This window comes from Pristis pectinata, chromosome 29, assembly GCF_009764475.1.
Source record: "Pristis pectinata isolate sPriPec2 chromosome 29, sPriPec2.1.pri, whole genome shotgun sequence".
Taxonomy (NCBI): Eukaryota; Metazoa; Chordata; class Chondrichthyes; order Rhinopristiformes; family Pristidae; genus Pristis; species Pristis pectinata.
Window position 1 is genome coordinate 12,224,729 of NC_067433.1, and position 16,097 is coordinate 12,240,825.

General features: G+C 43.2%; 1 protein-coding gene across 3 annotated transcripts in view; it reads right to left on the reverse strand.

Moving 5' to 3' along the window:
• LOC127584315 (netrin receptor UNC5D-like) overlaps positions 1-16,097 on the reverse strand; it is a 562,203-nt gene that overhangs the window by 93,722 nt on the left and 452,384 nt on the right. For all 3 annotated transcript variants that reach the window (XM_052041008.1, XM_052041010.1, XM_052041009.1), the window contains exons 8-10: positions 13,758-13,790; positions 6,761-6,946; positions 2,058-2,432 (exon numbers count right to left, since the gene is read on the reverse strand). In XM_052041008.1, coding sequence (XP_051896968.1) covers positions 2,058-2,432; positions 6,761-6,946; positions 13,758-13,790 — 594 coding nt within the window. The remainder of the gene's footprint in view (positions 1-2,057; positions 2,433-6,760; positions 6,947-13,757; positions 13,791-16,097) is intronic.

Here is a 16,097-nt window from a genome sequence, read left to right on the forward strand (position 1 = left end):
CCTGTCAAAAATTTACCCCAACTCCTCTTTCAATACCTGCAAATATCTAGCCACTGCAATTCGCTGGGGTAAAGAATTCAGGAGATTCACCATCCTCTGTGAGAAGAATTCCTACAAATAGTTTTAAAATACTGTCCCCACGACTTGCAACTACATTGTTTGAGAATCTCTCACTAGTGGAAACATTTCAACATCTACTTCAAGATACCCCCTCAGCGTCTTGTATGTTTCAATAAGATCACCCTTCAAAACTCCAAAGGATACAGGTCTAACATTTTTGGCTATTTGTGATTGGACAACCTTCTTAACATGGAAATTGGCCTAGTAAAGTCACAGAGCAATACAGCACGGAAACAGGCTCTTCAGCCCAAGTCGTCCATGCCAACCAAGATGCCCATCTAAGCTAGTCCCTTCTGCCCGTGCTTGGCCCATATTCCTCTAAATCTTTCCGATCCATGTACCCGTCCAAGTGCCTTTCAGATGTTGTTATTAAGTAAATCTCCCTTGGACTCTCTCCAATGTGAGTATATCCTTTCTTAAACAAGGGAATCAAAACTGCACATGATAATCCAGGTCTGCTCTCACTAACACCCTGTTCAATTGTTATAATACTTCCCTACTTTTAAACTCCAATCCATAACAATAAAGGTCATATATGGCATTGTATTTTTAGTCACTTGTGTTCCCTGCATACTTTCTGTGTTTCATGCACAAGAACAGCTCTGTACCCCACTCATTCGCAGCTTGTCTCCATTCAGATGATAGTTTGTCTTTCGATTCCTCGTCCTGAACTTCCTAACCTGATATGTTCCTACATTAAAAACCACAGGCCAATTTTTTGCCCACTCACTCAACCTATCTACATCTTGTGGCAGGGTCCAGGTATCCTCACCTCCGCATGCCCTCCCAGCCATCTACATGTCATCTGCAAACCTGGATACCTTACACTCTGCCCTTTATCTAGATCATTGATGTGGATCGTAAATAATGAAGCCAAGAACTGATCCTTGGGGCACTTCACTAGTTTCTCTAGTTAGTGAGAGGGGGAAAGTTTAAAGGAGATTTATGAGGCAAGTATTTTTTACACAAAGAGCAGTAGGTGCCTGGAATGTGCTGTCAGTGGAGGTGGAGGAAGCAGATACGACAGCAACGTTTAATAGGCATTTAGACAGGCAGATGAAGTGGCAGGGAATGTTGGAATATAGACTGTGTAGAGACAGATGGGATCAGTTTAAATTGGCATCGTGGTTGGCACAGATATTGTGGGCTGAAGGGCCTCTTTCTGTGCTGTACTATTCCATGTTCTACAACCAATGATTTTTTTTTACATGGGAAAGCTTTTTAGACATGTTCTAAAAGCCCTGATACAAATGATACTCAGCAGAGCCACTGTCTCACAGCACCAGAGACCAGGGTTCAATCCTGACCTCAGGTGCTGATGGTGTGGAGTTTACACGTTCTCCCTGTGACCGCATGGGTCTCCTCCGGGTGCTCTGGATTCCTCCCACATCCCAAAGACGTGCAGGTTGGTGGGGTAGTTGGCCGCTGTAAATTGCCCCGGGTGTGTAAGTGAGCAGTAGAATCTGGGGGGAATTAGAGTCATGGAGTTAAACTCACGAGCTAGTTCCTGACAAGTTGCTCCTCATAACATGAACTTCCTTGTTTCCAAGGAAGGGAATCTGATGTCTGTCAGTCAGTCATACAGCACGGAAACAGGCCCTTTGGCCCAACTCATCCATGCTGACCAAGATGCCTTTCCGAGCTAGTCCCACTTGCCTTCATTTGGCCCATATCCCTCTAAAACTTGTTTATCCATGTAGCTGTCTAAATGTATTTTAACTGCTAGGTATGTGGGGAGAATAAAAAAAATAGGGATTAATGTTGGGTGAATGTAAATGGGTGGTTGATGGTTAGCACAGACTCAGTGGGCCAAAGGGCCTGTTTCTGTGCTGTATGACTGACTGACAGACATCAGATTCCCCTTCTTGGAAACAAGGAAGTTCATGTTACGAGGAGCATCTTGTCAGGAACTAGCTTGTGTGTTTCTGGCTTCATACCTTTGGATGGTCCCACCAGGCATCCTCCGAGGCATCCGAATATACTGCTTGTCTTGTCCTCAGCCCTTATGACAGCGGCAGGGAGATGCTGAGAGCTCGACGCATTGCTTCTTGCGTGCATTTTGTCAACAACCCTGCTGTTACGTGGGTAAGTCCGGGATGGCACCCTTCCCTGATACTCCACTCCGTCTGCAACCCCGAGGGAAACCATTAACGAGCTCTGTACTTTAACCTTGATCCCTGGCAGAGAGTCGAACAGGGGTGACTGGGTCATGAGGTCCTTGTCCATTGGTTCCTGGAAACAGATGGGTCCACTGTAAGTCCTGCTCACTGTCAAGTCAGGGTGCATCGATGGGTTCAGGAGCAAGGAATTACCTGGGAAAATGGACAGAGAAAGAACAACACTGTTAGCATTTTCCAATAAATTATTATTCTGAATTGAAGACACAAAAGATTGCGGAGGCTGGAATCTGGAGCAACAAACAAAATGCTAGAGGAACTCAGCAGGTCAGGCAGCATCTGTGGAGGGAAATGGACAGAAGATGTTTCAGGTCGTGACTCTTCATTTGGACAAGAAACGTTGACTGTCCATTTCCTTCCACAAATGCTGCCTGATCCACTGAGTTTGTTCGGCATGTTGTTTGTTGCTTTTATTCTGAATCGTCCAGCAAACATAGAGTGACACTTCCACAAACAGATGAGAAGAACCCAGAGATAACTCTGAGCAGCCATGCATCCACACTTGGCAGGGCATCCACTACGTGTCTAACTGACATATAGTGGATGCCCTGACAAGTGTGGGCTCAGCTGCACATTTGACAGGGATCCACTATTAGTTTGAGCCTTGGACAGCCAGTGTGTGGCTGAGCCCATTGCCTCAGGGTTAGCTTTTTAGGACAGAAATAAGAGACTCAGAGAGGGGGAGGTCAGGGGGGATGGTAAAGACCGGGCAGGGGTTAGAGTTGGGGCTAGAAGAGTGGTGGTGGGAGGGGTGGGCGGAGGGGCTGGGCTGGTGAGAGGAAAGGGGTGAGAGGGGTTGGGAGTGGTACAGGGGTGGAGAGTGGGATAAAGGATAGGAGGTGGATGGAGGGGGAGCAGGAGGAGAGGTCAGGGTAGGGGAGGGGATAAGGGGGTTGGGAGTGGACTGGAGGAGGTACAAGGTGGGATGCACAATTTCTAGTATAAGATGGACTCTTGATCTCACAATCTACCTTGTTATGACCTTGCATCTTATTGTCTACCTGTGCTGCACTTTCTCTGTAGCTCTGACACTTTACTCCGCATTCTGTATTGTTTTACCTTGCACTACCTCAGCGCACTGTGTAATGAATTGATCTGTATGAATGATATGCAAGACATGTTTTTCACTGTACCTCGGTACATGTGTCAATAATAATAAACCAATTTCAAACCAATTATTTCTTTCTAGGGTAGGGGAGTCTAAAAATAGAGGGCACAAGTTTAAGGTGAGAGGGGAAAGATTTAAAGGGGACCTGAGGGGCAACTTTCTCGCACAGAGGGTGGTGGGTCTGTGGAACAAGCTGCCAGAGAAAGTGGAAGAAGCAGGTACGATTACAATCTTTACAGAACACTTGGACAGGCACATGGATAGGAAAGGTTTAGAGGGATATGGGCCAAACACCGGCAAATGGGACTGGCTCGGGTAGGCAACTTTGTCGGCACGAACAGTTGAGTTGAAGGCCCTGTTCCCGTGTTGTAGAGCTCCATGACTCTAAACACCTAAAGCAGGTTGCCTGTTTGTTCTGAAAAAATTGTTACATGGGGAAAGAAACCTTGTAATTGAAGCACAGAATGTGTTTTTGGGGTGTTCCAACAAGCAACTTATAGTAAATCAGTCCATACTAAGTAGGTATTTAGAAAATGAAAGACTGACACATAACCATCGTTTTGAGAGAATTCAATCTGATTACAGAATGGTTGCACTGGGATATTATTCAACTGTGCACAGAAGAGGCAGAGTATTTTGTCAATGACAATAACCATTGAGCAAAGTGTTTTCAATTGATTCAGTTTATCTGTTTGTACTGGTGCTTTTGAGTCCAAGTGTACTCATCTGCAAATATGATAGCAACTACAACGATTCAAATAGAAAATTACCATTCTGAATTTATTAATCTACTTCCCCTTAAGTCCCTGCATCTTATAAAGTAAATGCTCTTCCTTTCACTTCCGTGGAATACTTGGCCACAACATGACAATGACCTTTATTGATGCTGCTTGCTTAAGTGGCAAGTTTGAAGTCCATTCATGTTGTGCGCTCTCAGATAGCAGATTAACAATGATGGCACTTACCTTTGTGAATACTAAACTATGCTCATCTAAATGGGTCAATTAAACATAACGCTGAGAATTCTGCCAAAGGATCTCTCTCTCTCTCTTTCTCTTTCTCCCTCAAGATCTCAAGGAGTTGTGGAAGGTAGACCCGAGCAGTTAGGGGCAAGAGTCTACCCCCTTCCCGCAGAGTTGGAGGTTACTGCTTTAAGGCAGTAATGCAAATGAGATTGAGAAGTCACTGATCTTCAGACAATGGTGTCAACAGAAAACAATTACAGTAACACTTTTTTTCTCCTCATAATATTATGGTAATAATGATTCATAAAAGGCAACGTGAAGGAGATTTCCTTTGGTTACTATGTACTTGAAACACAGCAATGGAATCAGCAACTCTGGTAGGGATGTTTCCTTCCTGAAGCAGTGACCACTGCAATTCCACTGGATTTCTGGAATGGCCACAACCATCGGAAAGATCCCAAGAACATAGGTTAGTTGGTCACTGTGAATTACCCCTGGTGTAGGTGAGTGGTAGGAGAATCAGGGGAGAGTTGACCAAATGGCCTCATTCTATATCGTAAGTAGGTGAGGATGTCTGGAGTTGTTGGATTTCCCACATCACTGGATTGTTGGCTTTGTTGGATTTCTGGAGTTCATAGATTACATAAGATTAGACAGCAGGGAGTGTACACCTCTGGCAGAACACACTGAGCGTCAAATTGTGGATGTAAATGGACAGGAAATTAGCTGTGCAGAGTTTCCCATCTGCTTTTCCTGTTTTCATCAGGTCTTTGTCCCACCCTCCTCCCACCACCACCACAACCAACCCCATTTTACGAATCAATGTCCAAACCAAAAATGAACAAAACCCTTCCTGCTGATGAATGAAGCTTTGAAACCTCAGGAAATCTCCCAGGTCACGCTGCCAGGAATTCTTAGGTATGGGGCATCCTTCAGGAATTACAAGAATAGTAGGCATTAATACAAACAAGAACCAGTCTTCAAAAAACTTGTTCAAATGTAAACTACAAACAATAATCAAGTTTTGAGATTAAAAGGACATCTTTGTAAATAAGCAGTACTGTCTGCAGAGCAAATTACTTGTCTAGGGCAGGCACAGTAGTGTAGCGGTGAGCATAATGCTTTACAGCGTCAGTGACCCGGGTTTGATTCTGGCCACTGTCTGTAAGGAGTTTGTACGTTCTCTCTGTGTCTGCGTGGGTTTCCTTTGGGTGCTCCGGTTTCCTCCCACATTCCAAAGACGTACAGGTTAGGAAGTTGTGGGCATCCTCTGTTGGCGCCGGAAGTGTGGCGACATTTGCGGACTGCCCCCAGAACACTTTTCGTAAAAGATATATTTCACTGTGTGTTTTGATGTACATGTGACAAATAAAAATATTTCATCTCATCACAGTAGGAAGCCACTCAAAAGGTATGGTTTTTCTGAACTATCATGACCCTGAGACATTCTCATCTACATTGGCCAACCATAAGTCAATGGGGCTTTGTTAATTGGCCTCAAACCAGGCAGAGACATCCTTGGCTAAGTTATTTTCCACCACTGTTTCAGAGATTGAGGAAGGTTCCAGATCTGACGGAGGCACAAGAGACTGCAGATGCTGGAATCTGAAGCAAAAAAGATGCTGGAGGAACTCAGCGGGTCAGGCAGCATGTGTGGAGGGAAATGAACAATCAACGTTTTGGGACGAGACCCTTCATCAGGACTGTTGGTCCTGATGACGGGTCTCAAGCTGAAACGTCAACTGTCCACTTCCCTCCACACATGCTGCCTGACCTGCTGAGTTCCTCCAGCAACTTCTCTTTTGCTCTGGATTCCAGACCAGACTGATTATTTTGTCACATGGCGCATCAGACATGGTCATTGGCATACTTGCTCTGTCAATCAATGATTGGGACATCTGTGTAGCCAGAGAGTTGGTCCTCACAAAACCAATTTTGAGTGTTTGGGGTTTCTGCCCTCAGAAACCTTTAGACTATCCATGTGACCAGCAAAAATGTTTGAATATTCAGAGATATCCTATTAGTTAGGATGTGCTCCAATCGTACATATGTATTTCAACTGAACCATTTATCTGCACCCAAAATATTGAAGTAAGTGATGTCATTGTACCTATTGAAATTGTATTCAATCACCTGCTATTACCTTTGTTCTTAAGAGTATAAAAACTTGATGTATTTTGAGTTCATAGAGTTTCTCCTGAATAAAAATTGTTTACATCTACAGCTCCAGTCTCCATGTGGCTCAATCACAGTCACAACCCACCCCAAGTACATTTTATTGGATTTTCAAAATTGCTGCAATAGAATATTGACCAACAAGATCATTCAACACAAACTATTCAATTAAACAAGCCTGTAATAGTTAATTTAAAGCTGTGCAGCACACTAACCCTGTCTGACTGTCTTGAAGTTGAAGGACTGGAAGCCCCCAGTAAGAGCTGAAGAGTCAATAACATCAACACCATATTCACTTTGACTTCTCCTGTACAGTGTGATGCCCACCACAAGCATAGCGACTGCGATCACTGCTGCCCCAAGTCCAGAGTATAACGCCACGTCACTGTTGGTCTCAATACCTGGGCAGAAAGGCAAAAGAATTAGATGCAAATCTGCAGTTAGTAGTCCCTATTCTTACCCTTTCGTTTCCAAGTGGTCAGAGCAGCACAGTGGCACTGCTCATAGAGCCGCTGCCCCACAGTGCTAGAGACCCAGGTTTAATTCTGACCTCTGGTGCTGTGTGGAGTTTGAACGTTCTCCCTGTGACTGCGTGGGTTTCCTCCGGGTGCTCCAGTTTCCATCCCACATCCCAAAGACATGAGGGTTGGTTGGTTAATTAGTCACTGTCAATTGCTCCTAATATGTCAGTGAGTGGTAGAATCTGGGAAGAGTTGATTATGTCGGGAGAATGAAAATGGCTTTACTGTAGGATTAGTTTAAATGGGTCATTGATGCTCAGCACAGATTAAGTGGGCCAAAGGGCCTGTTTCTGTGCTGTATCCCTCTATCAGATGTTTGCAGTGATGGTGTCTTGGGCCTTCTGATACTGAGGGCATCTATCTTTCTCCTATACTTTTAACCGACAAGGAAAGTGCCAAGTTCTCAATCAGATATATTTCTCAAATAAGTAAAAGTTGATTGAAATATATCATGGGGTGAAAAGGGACAAGATTTCATCCCAACACTTCCACCTCTCTGGACTGTCAGTCCTCATCAACCAGAAAAAAGAGAAAGGTTTGTACTCCTCCTCTCCCCTCCTTGTTCCTTCACCTTATTCCAAAGCAAGGATCCTTGAGGTGTTTCTAAGGTTAACTTGTGCCAAGCAAGCTCCCAAAATCAATGTGCAACATCAGAATGACCAGATAATCTATTTTGGAGATATTGAGTAGTGGACAAATATCGGCCAGGACACTGAGGAGAATTCTTCTTGCAAATTGTCTCAAGTGATTGTTCACCACCCAATTGAGAGGTGTCTTGCCTTAATAGTGCAGCACTCTCTCAGTACTGTCACTGAAGTGTCAGTCTAGATTTTAGGCATCTGGGGTGGTTATCAAACTACAAACCGACTCCGACTTTGAGAAGACAGACTGAGATTAATGGCACATTCCTGTCACGGCTATCGGTGGCATCATGCTGTGCACAAGCTGCTTAAGACTTAATAGATGGGCCTTCAATGTAACTGATTGGACATGAAAGCAGAGAAATGGTTTGAGGCATTATTACTTCAGCACTGTATTTCAGTTATCCAAGACAACACAATTCCCTGCAAGACAGCAGTAAAGAGAGGCAGAAGTAGCTCAGTGTCCATGCATGGTAGAGGAGCCGTCACAGGCATTCTCATGCCCAATGCACTGCAGTCTGTGCTAACACAGTTGGAGCGGCCGCTATACTTCCACATGTCACTGTTGACAGTTTGATTGCAGTCATGGTAGGATTAGCAAACACTCTGTTGTAATGAATATCCTCATAACACCTAATGATTATATCACTTAATTCACCTGAAGACAATTAACCAGTTGCAGCTGTTTAAAGGAAAATAAACTCCAGCCCATTTTACAAAGTAATAATAACAAGATTCATTAAATTACAATCTGCTCTGTGTAACGAAATGGGTTCTTTCCGTATAAACTCATTTAGCTCACATATTTCAATTATTTCAGTTGATGCATCATTTATGATGGGGTTACATTTATAAATAACCAGTACATTGTTTAGGCATATGGTTCTGCATACCTCCCAGAATGTCACCCTTTGTCAAGGGGATATCATCTGCTTGTTTTACGTAAGTGCAGAGACCACCCCAGGCATGGGCGGACAATGTTGTTCAGGCTGGGAGAAAAGCAGGGAATGCTGGATGATGTCAGGCAGCATCGGAGGAAAGAGAAATTATTTTAAGAGAAAGTTGGATTGTTTTCTCTGGAGTGTCAGAGACTGAGGGGAGATTTGATAGAAATTTATAAAATTATGAGAGGCATACATAGGGTAGACAGCCAGAATCTTTTTCCCAGGGTCGAAATTTCAAACACCAGAGGTGAGGTGGGGAGGGGGGGGAGGTTTGAAGGGGATGTACAGGGGAAATTTGTTTACACCAAGAGTGGTAGGTTCCTGGAATGGGCTGCCAAGGGTAGTAGTGGAAACTGGTACGATCGTGGCATTGAAGAGGCTTTTAGACAGGCACGTGAATGTGCAGTGAATGGAGGGATATGGATCATGTGCAGGCAGAAGGGATTGGCTTAATCTGTCACTATGCTCAGCACAGACATCATGGGCTGAAGGGCCTGTTTCTGAGCTATACTGTTCTAAACTAGTTAATGTTTTGGGTCAGTGACCCTTCCTCAGACCTGGGGAAAGAATGGCATGGTTTCCAAAGCAGGAGAAAGTTATAAGACAAAAGACTATATGGAGATAAGTTAAGATAGAACAGGTGACAAGGAGCATTAGTACTGACCATTAGGAAGGAATTTTATAGACATGAGGTGAGAAAGTAGGGGTAAATCCTGAGCTTCCTGTCGCATGTCATTTTAATTCTTTATCTCATTCTTATTTTGATCTGTTTGAATGTGGCCTTCCCCACTGGCGTAGCGAAGCCCAATGTACACGAGAAGAACAACATCTTATCTTCCATCTGGGCACTTTGCATCCTTCTGGAATGAACATTGAATTTTCCAGCTTCAAGTAAACTGCCCTCTCATCGTTCCCCACCATCATCTTATGTCCCTTTCTCACCTGTTTCTACAAGATGCCTTCCTAATGTCAGCACATCTTCCTTACCATTTGATATGTCTTAACCAATCTCCATATAATCTCTTGTCTTTCACCTCACTCCTGCCCTCAGCTTTGTTTTGAAAACTGTAACCACTCCACTCTTCCCCCGGTTCTGATGAAGGGTCCCTGACCCAAAACGTGAAGGAGTGTTATCAAGCAAAGATTAAAGTCACCCACATGGACCAGATAAGTAAAAATGTGGCCACAGAGGTGGGTTTTAAGCAGCAAGGAACAAAGAGAGACAGTCAGGTTTAGGGAAGGAACTCCAGAGCTTGAGGGCATGGCAGCTGAAGGCACAGCTGCCAAAATTGGAGTGGTTACATTTGGGAATTATCAGGAGTAGATGAACAGAGAGATCCCAGAGGGTTATAGCACTAAAGGAGATTACAAAGATAGGGAAGATCACAGAGGGGTTTTTGTAAAGTATCCAACAGGGTCTAGTAAGTTTGACTGATGTTAACCACAGGAAATTCAAGCGAAGAAACTTATTCCAGCTCTAACACAGGCAGCTAGTTTTGTCAAGGTGCTGCCCCTCATAACTTTTCTACCCCTGGCAAAATGCTTGTAAATTCCTTTTGAAATATTTCTGACGCAATTACATCTTTTCGCAATGTGGCGGCCAGACCTGTGTGCAATACTCCAGCTGTGTACCAGCTGAAGGTTCATGTGGTTTTCGTGAGAATTCCCTGTTCTTTTGTTCAGTCACAATTACTCACTTCATTAACTCAGCCAAGAGTACTGAGAATGTCTTCATAACCCACCCTTCTTGCCTTCCCTTTTACATTCTAGAATCTGACCATCAGGAAAGAATTTTATAGACATGAGGTGAGAAAGTAGGGGTAATCTTGAGCTTCCTGTGCACATCATTTTAATTCTCGATCCCATTCTTATTTTGATCAGTTTGAATGTGGCTTTCTGTTCTCCTGACTGCTGAGTAACCACAAGAACACAAGAAAATAGGAGCAGGAGTAGGCCACTTGGCCCTTCAAGCCTGCCCCGCCACTCGATATGGTCATGGTTGACCTGTGCTGGCCTCAACTCCTCTTCTGTGCCAGTTCCCCATGACCATCAATTCCTCGATCTTCCAAATATTTATCTATCTCCACCTTAAATATCCAATGATCTGGCCTTCACCGCCCTTGGGGAAAGAGAATTCTAAAGATTCACTACCACCAGTGGAAACATCACAACATCTACCCTGTCAAGCCCCCTGAAGATCTTGTATGATTGAATAAGGTCACTCCTCATTTTTCTAAACTCCATGGAATGCAGAACCAAAGTGTAGCCTCTCTAACTAGGACAATCCTCTTATTCCAGGAATGAGCCTGCTTTGGACTGCCTCCAATGCTACTATCGACTTTTTTGGGCAAGGGGACCAAAACCATGTGCAGTTTTCCAAGTGTGGCCTCACCAACACCCTGTACGACTGCAACAAAACCTCCCCTTTCTTAAACTCCAACCCCTTCATCATAAAGGCCACATATTATGTACCACCTTGCCTCTGCCTTCCCCTAACACACATATGAAGATGTTGCCTGGGATGGAACGTTTCAGGAGAGGCTTTATTTACTGGCTTCATTCTCCTGCAAGCAGAAGAGTTTGAAGGGATATCTGAGATATTCAAAACTATGAGGGGCATGGATAAGGTAGATGGGAAGAAACTTTTCTCCATAATAGAGTTGTTTACAACCAGAGGGTATAGGTTTAAGTTAGGGGACAGCAGATTTAGAGGAGATTTGAGAAATAATTTTTTTTCAACAAGAGAGCAGTTGAAATCTGAAACGCATTGTCTAAGAGAGAGGTGGAGGCAGAGACTCTTACAACATTTAAGAAGTATTTAGCTGAGCACTTGAATGCCATGGCATAAAGCCTATGGACCAAGTACAGGCTGTCCCTGGGTCACATAAGAGTTCCAGTTCTGACAACTGTCTGTTCTCCATAAGTCAGGAACATCCATTTTCTATAGTACCCATATCATATCATATTTTTTACTCAGAGAGTGGTGAGTGCGTGGAATGGGCTGCCGGAAATGGTGGTGGAGGCTGACATGATAGGGTCTTTCAAGAGACTGTTAGATAGGTATATGGAGCTGAATAAAATAGAGGGCTATGGGTAAGCCTAGTAATTTCTAGGGTAGGGACATGTTCGGCACAGCTTTGTGGGCCAAAAGGCCTGAATTGTGCTGTAATTGTTCTATGTTCTATGTTCTATATCGCTCTACATATACTTACTATAATTCTTTCATTTCATCAAATATTCACCCTAACACTACCTTTAATAATACAAATGGAATATATACTGTATCCAGTCATTAATGAACATCATGAACCATTTTATTATTATTATTATTATCATCATCACTACAACTATCTTAAAAAATGCTTTAAAAATGTATGGGAAAATTTGCATGAAGTTGGCTTTCTGCAACCTGGGGAGTCCCTGTACTGCAAAATGACATGAGTATATAGGTAGATACTTGATGGCAAGCATGGACACGGTGGGCTGAATGGTCTTTTTCTGAGCTATATGACTCTATGCCTTTATGAGTTACCTCACACTTCCTTTATTATTTGGGAACTGGCTCCTATTTCTCTCTTTCTTAAAATTACAAGAAAGAAGAATAACTTACTTTCATGTCCCTCAGCACATAAAACAACTTTCCATTTCTCTATCCTTGCCTGCTGTCACCTCAGACTTCTGCTGGGCAGCCCCATTAGGCAAAACAGTAGAAGTTATCTAAATCCTTGGCAGCTGGAGGATGGGGAAAGGTGTTGATTTCAACTGTCCCGAGGCAAGAGGTGGATCTATTCAAATCCACAGTTAATCCATATAAACTAGAATTTACACTGTGATTTTCATGCATCAATACTTCATGTCTTTGAACTGAATTCTTAAGTTTGCTCTTTGAACAGATATGTTAATTCTTCTGTTAAATATGACATACATGTTATATGAGCATATTCCATTGCAGAGCTTCACTTCTGGATTTTAATTCCTCATCTTGCCAACAAGGTTTGTTGTGACTACAGCTGGTCAAAGCCACGTTCAGTGCGTGTATAAGACCGAAGTGTGTACATACTGTAGTCTACAATGCATCCTTTCTGTAAGACAAGGAACTGCACATTGACAACTTGGGCTCCCACTGCAAAAATACTGCATGCTAGGAGTGTACTTCAGGCAATTGTGAGTGGATATTAATTTTAATGGGTAGAAAGCTCTGTTGACATCCTTATTCCAGTTTGCAAAATGGGATCTGGAAGTCAAGCTGATTGTGGCTTTTGCTGCCCTCTTCGCGTTACTACCACCGGGGAGGAGGTACAGGAGACTGAAGACCCACACTCAACGTTTCAGGATCCCCTCTGCCATCAGTTTTCTGAATGGTCCATGAACCCATGAACTCCACCTCGTTATTCCTCCTTTGCACTATTTATTTTGTAACTTATAGTATTTTTATGTCTTGCACCGTACTGCTGCCGCAAAACAACAAATTTCGTGACATATGTCAGTGATAATGACCCTGATTCTGATTCATTCCCAAGGGTTTTCCATAATGAAGCCAGGACTGCTTTATAAGTGAAACTAAAGTCAAGAAAGAGGAATGTTTCTCAGTTGGAGAGAAAAACTTGTGTAATTGGAGGCTGTGATAGAGTGCTTCTGAGTCTTGGTTTCATCAGGTTTGCGGGCAGGGTATCTACAAAATGTAAAGGCAGACAACAACTCCTAAAGGCATGGGGGTGAATACTCAAGCAGTGGGGGTGGTGCAAAGAAGAACGCATTAAAATATAAAACAGATACAAAATGATCTAGTATATGCCTCATTATAAAGTGATGGGAGATGTCCTCCTACATAACCAGCACAACAGAGATTCCTTTTGTCACTGCTGATCCTTAAGCTTCAAAAGAATAACTTGCAAGGAAAGAACAGGAGTTGCTAACCTAGAAAGAAGGTAACTGAGGGCAGGATTGCAGAAAATATTAAAATAGCTGGAGGCAATCAAGAGGCTGTTAACTTTTTCCAGATTGATTAAGTGACGAGAGCCTGCACAGACTGCCTCCTCAGAATTTCTTTTGCCATGCCCGCTTTATTTCTAAATAATTAAAATTGGAAACATTATACATACTTACTTTGAGGTTGCACCTCCTGCACTGGTGGCTGGTCTGTTAAGGATAACAGGAAAGAAAAACAATTAGCATGAATGTAAAATCTAAAGTGCAAATGCTGCTTTTCATTCTGGTTGTGATTTACTGTGCTTTTTTTTGTCATTGCTAGTGTTGGCAGATGGGGCAGGTCAAGTATGGGTTGCCAAGTCTCCCAGTAGCTCCAAACATGTGCCAGATCAGTTGGCAGCAGGCACATCTCCAAGGAGTGTGATTGACAGCGTTCATATTTCCCCTGTGGTCTCATCCAGCAACCAGTGAAGAGAGTCTGGCGTACTCATCAAAGTCAACAGACCAGCATGCCAGCCATGCTGTGTTTTCAAACTCAAGACAGGGCTACAAGGAGATAATGTTAACCACTCCCCCGCAGCTTGTTTGCAATGAACAAGTTTGACTGCTTGATCTAGGATATATTATTCATGTTCCCATCACTAAGAGTAACTTTTTAAGAAGTTCTTTCTTGGGACATGACTGTTCCTGGCAAGGGCAACATTTGCTATGTGTCCAAAAATTCCCCTTGAATTTTCTGAGCAATATGAGAGGCCACAAGGGTCAACCATACATGAAGCCCAAACCCTAATCACTAACTCAGTACAGCAACACTATGACCACTTTGCACTACAATGGACTGGTTTTGTTTGGTCTAATTGTGTTCTTTCTTGTATAATTTTGTACAATTTATGTTTAATTTATGTTGTTCTTGTAAATGTTGAGTCTCTGATGCTATGTGCCTGTGATGCTGCTGCAAGTAAGTTTGTCATTGCACCCGTGCATACATGTACTTGTGCATGTGACAATAAACTCAACTTTGACTTTGATTAGGTTGGTAGATTTCATACTTCTTGGAAATTAACAAACTAGGGAAGCTCTTAGAACAATCACATCATTTCATGGATACGATTGCTGATGCTAGTCTTTTTTTAATTCAAAAAATAATTTAATTAACTGGATTTAGCTTCACCAACTATTGAAGCAGGATTTGAACTCATGTCCCTGGATCATCAGTCTATCTCTCTGGACTGCTAATCCAGCAAATTAATTGGTACACCACAGCACCCCTGAATATACAATGAACTACGCTTATTGCAAAGTAGGTCCAGGCACTGTTTACAATTTATGTTCTCTTAGCCTTACTCTGCCGAGCTGTGATACCTGCTTCACTGGAATTTACACCTGTCCTGAAGCAATAGGTGCCCAAGAGTTTGCTTGGTCATATGTAAGCGTGGTAAGCAAGGTCAGGTAAGGGTCACCCCCATCCGACATGGATCCTCCACTGTTATTGCATGGAAAATGGCCATTTAATTCCAATGCATTCTTTGTAGTCTATATGAACATCTCTTCACCCCAACTCTTCCATTCTTTTCTCCCCTATCTAGCCTCCCTTTTCTTCATTTATGGTATATGGGCATCATTGAACTACCCCTGATCTGTGGCCTGCTTGGTCCTTTGAGAAAATACCTTCGCCTCAACCACAGGTCTGGAGTCACCTATAGGGATGGCACTTTTCCTTTGCTGAAGGTTCTGGTTAAACCAGTTGGGTTTTTAGGTCCTTATCATGTTATTTTTATGCTACTGTGTATACCATTCACTCCAATGACTCCTTGTGCCAGTGAGTTCCACCTTCTGACCATTGTCTTTCTTGAAGATCCTACCAATTATTCCAACAAGCTTTACTCTATTCCAAAGACCAAGCTGGATGAGAGACCTGATCAGCGAGATTCTGTGTGGTATCATGGACTCACATGGCCAGAAAAGAAGCCCCGCCTTAAAAACTATTGTGAAACTGTTGGGCAGAACAGCGGTGCAGCTGGCAGTGCTGCTTCCTTACAGCTCCAGCAGTCTGGGTTCAATCCCGACTTCTGCTGCTCTCTGTGTGAAGTTTGCTTGTACCTCCTGTGACCACTTGGGTTTCCTCCGGGTGCTCCAGTTTCTTCCCCTATCCAAAAGGTGTGCCGGTTGGTAAGTTAATTGGCTGCTGTAAATTAGTCCTGGTATAGATCAGTGGTAGAAGAATCGGGGGGAGGTGATTGGTACGTGAGAGGGAATAAAATTGAGGGATCGTTCTGAGAGGCAGCATTGATCTGATGAGACAAATGGCCTTTTTTCAAAATCATAATATGAACACGGAAAGAAACTGCAAATCCTTAATTTGTCAACTATCAGCAGTGGGGCTGCCGGCAAAACCCAGGCCAATGTTTGATTTTGTGGTTGCTTGATAAAGAAATACACATCTCCATCAAAAGAGGTCCAGGTGACAGAACACAAGGCTTTTTTCAACTGGATGAGGAGGGTAGGAAGGGAATAATA